This window comes from Manacus vitellinus, unplaced genomic scaffold, assembly GCF_001715985.3.
Source record: "Manacus vitellinus isolate BGI_N305 unplaced genomic scaffold, ASM171598v3 scaffold_5_pilon, whole genome shotgun sequence".
In the NCBI taxonomy this organism is placed as follows: domain Eukaryota; kingdom Metazoa; phylum Chordata; class Aves; order Passeriformes; family Pipridae; genus Manacus; species Manacus vitellinus.
Window position 1 is genome coordinate 24,202,781 of NW_021940682.1, and position 5,184 is coordinate 24,207,964.

General features: G+C 46.3%; 1 protein-coding gene across 1 annotated transcript; it reads left to right on the forward strand.

Moving 5' to 3' along the window:
* The first annotated feature begins 6 nt into the window (after nt 1–6).
* On the forward strand, nt 7–4,376 carry DUSP6 (dual specificity phosphatase 6). The gene is made up of 3 exons (XM_018080845.2): nt 7–409; nt 1,011–1,448; nt 2,861–4,376. Exons 1-3 carry the CDS (start codon nt 7–9, stop codon nt 3,166–3,168), a joined length of 1,149 nt encoding a protein of 382 aa, XP_017936334.1. The 3' UTR covers nt 3,169–4,376.
* The last annotated feature ends 808 nt before the right edge of the window (nt 4,377–5,184 follow it).

Below are 5,184 nucleotides of genomic sequence, written 5' to 3' on the forward strand. Positions count from 1 at the left end.
TTCCTCATGCTAGATACGTTCAGACCCGTCCCTTTCGCGTCGGAAATGGCGATTAGTAAATCGGTGGCGTGGCTGAACGAGCAGCTGGAGATGGGCAACGACCGGCTACTGCTGATGGACTGTCGGCCGCAGGAGTTATACGAGTCGTCCCACATCGAGTCGGCCATCAACGTGGCCATTCCTGGCATCATGCTGCGGCGGCTGCAGAAGGGCAACCTGCCCCTGCGGTCCCTCGTCGCCAGCAGCGAGGAGGACCGGGAGCGCTTCGCCCGCCGGTGTGGCACCGACACGGTAGTGCTGTACGATGAGCACAGCCGCGACTGGAACGAGAACACGGGCGGCGAGTCTGTGCTGGGGCTGCTCCTCAAGCGCCTCAAAGATGAAGGCTGCAAGGCATTTTATCTGGAAGGTGAGAAGGGCCGCGCGGGGTTGGGGGAGAGATCTCTGCCTAGGGCCCGAGGCTGTGGGGGACGGGGACCGAGCCTCGAGGCTCTCTACCCGGGGAAGAGAGTGGGGGATGAGTCTGCAGCGTCCTCCAGGCAGTGCACTGACGCTCCAGGAGGGCACTGATCTGTATAGGGGGCTTTTCCGCCCGCTTCATCCCCCCCGCCTCCCCCCGCCATCCCTGAACTCGCTTCGATTTAGGGAGACCTCGAGATCTGGAATCACTCTGGCAGCGTGGGGAAGACAGGACTAACAGGGATCCCAGCATGAGCCCGGCAGAAGGAATTGCCGAGACATCTCTTCAGAGGTCCCCGCAGGGCGAAGCGGCACAGAGCTTTAATCTTGAATGTGCTGAGCCCTCCGCCGCAGCGGGCGATTTTCTTAGCCTTTCCTTTAAGTTAGAATGTCTGCGTGAGTGTGTGACATTTTTTTTCTTCTTTTTCCCGGAGCTCGAGAGGGTGCGAAACAGACGTCCCTTTGCAGACAGGGCTGTACCAGGGAAGTAAGTTGACTTGCCTTCTTATATCAGGCTGCATTTTTTTTTCCCTCTTTGCTTTTTATTCCAGGTGGTTTTAGCAAGTTCCAGGCCGAGTTCGCCTTGCACTGCGAAACTAACCTAGACAGTTCGTGTAGCAGCAGCTCTCCTCCTTTGCCAGTCCTGGGCTTGGGAGGCCTCCGAATCAGCTCCGATTCATCATCAGACGTTGAATCTGACATTGACAGAGACCCCAATAGTGCCACCGACTCCGATGGCAGCCCTCTCTCCAACAACCAGCCTTCCTTCCCGGTGGAAATTTTACCCTACCTCTACTTAGGCTGTGCCAAGGACTCCACTAATTTGGACGTTTTAGAAGAGTTCGGCATTAAGTACATCTTGAATGTTACCCCTAACCTGCCCAATCTCTTTGAAAATGCCGGTGAATTCAAGTACAAACAGATTCCGATCTCTGACCACTGGAGCCAAAATCTGTCTCAGTTCTTTCCTGAGGCCATCTCCTTTATAGGTGAGACTTCGTTATTTGCTAACAGTTTTATGTCAGGAGGCAGAATTTGGGAGATTTCGGGCGAGAAGCGGTAGCAGCGTTTATGGCAGTCTCTGGAGAATGCCCTCTTTTCTGTTTTTAAAGCTGGCTTAAGTTGAGGGGCGGTTGGGGACTGTTTGGGGTTATTGAGGAGCCCCGGTGAATTGTAAGCGACTTTTGCAGGTTGCAAAAGCATACCTGGTTTGTCTGGCTGTGGAATTCCTCCCTGAGCCGTTTGTGGTGGAGCTGGAGACTGAGCACTCGAAGGATGGGGGATCTTCTTAAATCAGTTCCTGGCTGGGTGGAGGTGGGGGGAAAATGAGCCTAGTTGATGGCTATTTGCCCTTGTTTTTTTATTTTTATTGATTGGTTTTGTCGTTTTGTTGTTTTGTTTTTGTTGTTTTTTTTTTTTTTTTCTTCTTGAGGTTACTGAAGAGCAGTATAACAAAAAGAAACGATCTGGGAAGCTAACTTTAGCTTTTAAATGCAAATTATTCATAAGCGGTATCTCTGACAAGTGTATAGTCAGAGCTTTAATTAAATCTCGTGGTAATAATAATATACCCTTCGGGCCCAGTGCCTCAGTCAGCCGGCCCTTAAACATCACCCATCAGCTCTGGAAACCCGTCCCCCTGAGCCTAAAGAGTTCTGGTTGAAATGTACGCACTCCTTAATTTCGGGGAGGACTAAAACCATCCATCGGGGTGCGGTGAGGTGGGCATCGCATCTGTTGGGAAGCTGTGCTGTGATCCGGTTGAATGATACCGGTAATAGTGGAGAATGTAGGTAATCTGAGCCCAGCAGGAAGAAATGTGGGCTGGAAGCCACAAAGAAACTAATCTCCAGGCATTGTAATGCATTTCCTATTACAAAGGAACCCATTTTCAACCAATGTTGACATCCTGTTCCTCCTAATGGGTTGTCCCCTGTGACTTCCCTCATTCTTTTAAAATGCCTGAATACCTCCATTGTTAGCTGCACAACAGTTGGAGAATAATTTAATAGACCTTTGCAGTCTGCTAGTCTGTATAAAAGCCATTCAGTGACATATTGCAGGATTTCCATGTTGGGGCAAGGGGACTGTAAGAATTTAAAGACACATCTACAGGCAAAAGCGTGTCTTTTAAAACTGACTTTTAAAACAGTGTCATGCAGCGTGTCCTGCTCCCTTTGTCTCATTCTTAGCTTTCTCAGCTCTTGGACTCGGGTACTAGGGGGAGTGGATTCTCCTCTTGTCCTGGTTTTAAGCCACTAAAGTTAACTCTTGAGTTGCACTGCTGACCACTGGGATCAGATTCATCCTTTCTTCCTACGTGATACTAATCTCATTTGTGTTGAGAGATCAGTTACCAAGCCCCTGTTTTACGTGTCCTTCTCTGCCTTTGTCTGTACAGATGAAGCACGGGGGAAGAACTGCGGAGTCCTGGTGCATTGCTTAGCAGGGATCAGCCGCTCGGTCACAGTGACGGTGGCCTACCTCATGCAGAAGCTGAACTTATCCATGAATGATGCCTATGATATTGTCAAGATGAAGAAGTCCAACATTTCGCCCAACTTCAACTTCATGGGCCAGCTGCTGGACTTTGAGAGGACTCTGGGACTGAGCAGCCCCTGTGACAACAGGGTGCCGAACCAGCAGCTGTACTTCACCACCCCTTCAAACCAGAACGTCTTCCAGGTGGATTCCCTGCAGTCCACGTGAGCTCCTACAACCTCCCTTCTCCTGTCCGTTTCATGGGATCACTCCTCAATGGTTTCTCTTTGGCAGTGATAAAGGAATGCAGCTTTCTCTTTTTCTGGCCTCTGCTGTCAAAAGCAGCTGCAAGGCAAGGAAAGGTTACACAGTATGGAATCGGCTATTGGAAAGGGAGGGAATGTGGCAAGCTCTCTGGGCAGGACCACAGCGAGCAGGCAGCAGGTGGGCAGTGTGCTCATCCCTGCTTGTGCAGTGGCTTGGGTCTGAGGACTTCCAGGGGGATAGGGTGAGGCTGGACAGGCTGGGCACATGTTCTCTAGAGACTGGAACTCTCCTGCCCTCTCTGCTCTCAGATCTGTGACATACATCTTTGTCTTCAGTGAAGACTGGTTATTTTTGTTTGTTTGTTTTAATTTAGAGGAGCCAAAGAAAGAGATTTCAGCTTAGTGTATTTGGAGTACTTGTTTGCTGGGAGTTTGGTAGTATTCTACTTGATCAATGTAAATATTTAACATTAAATCAATTTGCAATTTTTTTTTTTTAATTCACATATATTTGAAAAATCAATCCAAGGGACACCTGTGTTTTTGTTCTTTCCATAAATCCTGCTTTATTTGTTGTTGTTGTTGGGGTTTTTTTATGGCAAAGAATATATTTGCAGCATGCTGGATTTTATTCTTCAATTGAAGCAAGCTTTCCATGAGGGAGAAATGGCAATGGTGAGAAGTTTGCAAATTATGTTTTGTGAGCAAGTAGAGTCTCTTCTTTCATATATCTTTTCCTTGTGGTGATTTTTTTTTTCTCATGCTTTTGATGTAGGTTCCACATGATACATATATATATATATTTTTAAATTAAATTAATTTTTTGCCTTACCTTTTGTAAATAGATCATCTGGGAGGTGGTTTGTCTTTGAACGCGAAAGATTTTTGATCACTTTTTAAAACTTTCAGATGTGCTAAACAGTGCATTACCTCTGTACAAATTCTTCAGGGAGCTTCACCTCAAATGCAATATTTTGCGTCTTTTCTTTTTTTTTAAACAAAACTGGAAGTATGTGCGAACATTTGTACCTGCGTGTACGCACAGTGAACCTGCACATGGTTGCCAATAAGGGAGAGTCTAATTCACAGTGTAAAAGTTTTAAGATGGAATTTATTATAAGAATGTAAAACCTTAAATTATTAATAAATAAATAACTATTTTTGGCTATGGAGAACCTGGCTGGTTTATTCCCCTTTTCTTCGCCTCTGTGTGGGTGTGGTTAATTGCACATACACATATGGTTATGTTTAAAGATAATGATTACTTTCAGTAGCTTTTGTACAGCCCCTAAGACAATAAAGCCTTGATTACCCCTTCGGTCCACTGGTGCCTAAATGGTGCATGTGCTGGATTCTCATCTTGCTTTTGTGAAGGGAATGCTTTTGAAGGCCTTAACGCTAGTTGCAAAATATTCCAGCATCTCTTTACTACCCTGAGGATGCACCTGGGCCATGAGAGTTTTTTCTCATTATTATTATTATTTTTAAGAATAAGGAGCTGCTGTTTTCTGGGTTTGTTTATGATTTTTTGGTCACTCTACTACAGATGCCAGGAGATGGGACTGTGCTCTCCTTAGCTGTCTGACAGAACTCATTTCACAGAGATCCATCAACAGTCTACAGCCTGTAAATTATTTTTCTGTTGCCATTCAGCCACCTTGCAACTTAATGAAGGCATGAAGGAGAAGTCTCTAGTCTTTAGCCTTAGTCAACTCATTTCCTTTTTGGACCCTTCAAGTAGTTCTGTCTACAGAAGGAAAAAGGGGGATTATAGCAATTGCAAAACTTCCTGATGCAACTTATATTCATTAACATCCTTCCTGATGAAAAGTGGCCCAAGGTAGGGTGGTGCCAAAATCTGTGTGCAGTTCCATGGTGAGGGGCTGATGCTACAGCTGGGGCTGTCGGCTGAGGTTCTGCAGAATTCCTGGCAGCCAGAGCACATTTCAAGTAATTTTAGAAACTGCAAGTGTGTGAA

Bases quoted from the DNA above. Each gene is read 5' to 3' on its own strand.
- DUSP6 (XM_018080845.2), top strand. From the start codon at position 7: ATGCTAGATACGTTCAGACCCGTCCCTTTCGCGTCGGAAATGGCGATT. The intron at 410-1,010 runs GTGAGAAGGGCC...TTTTTATTCCAG, and splicing joins CAAGGCATTTTATCTGGAAG to GTGGTTTTAGCAAGTTCCAG. The intron at 1,449-2,860 runs GTGAGACTTCGT...TTGTCTGTACAG, and splicing joins TGAGGCCATCTCCTTTATAG to ATGAAGCACGGGGGAAGAAC.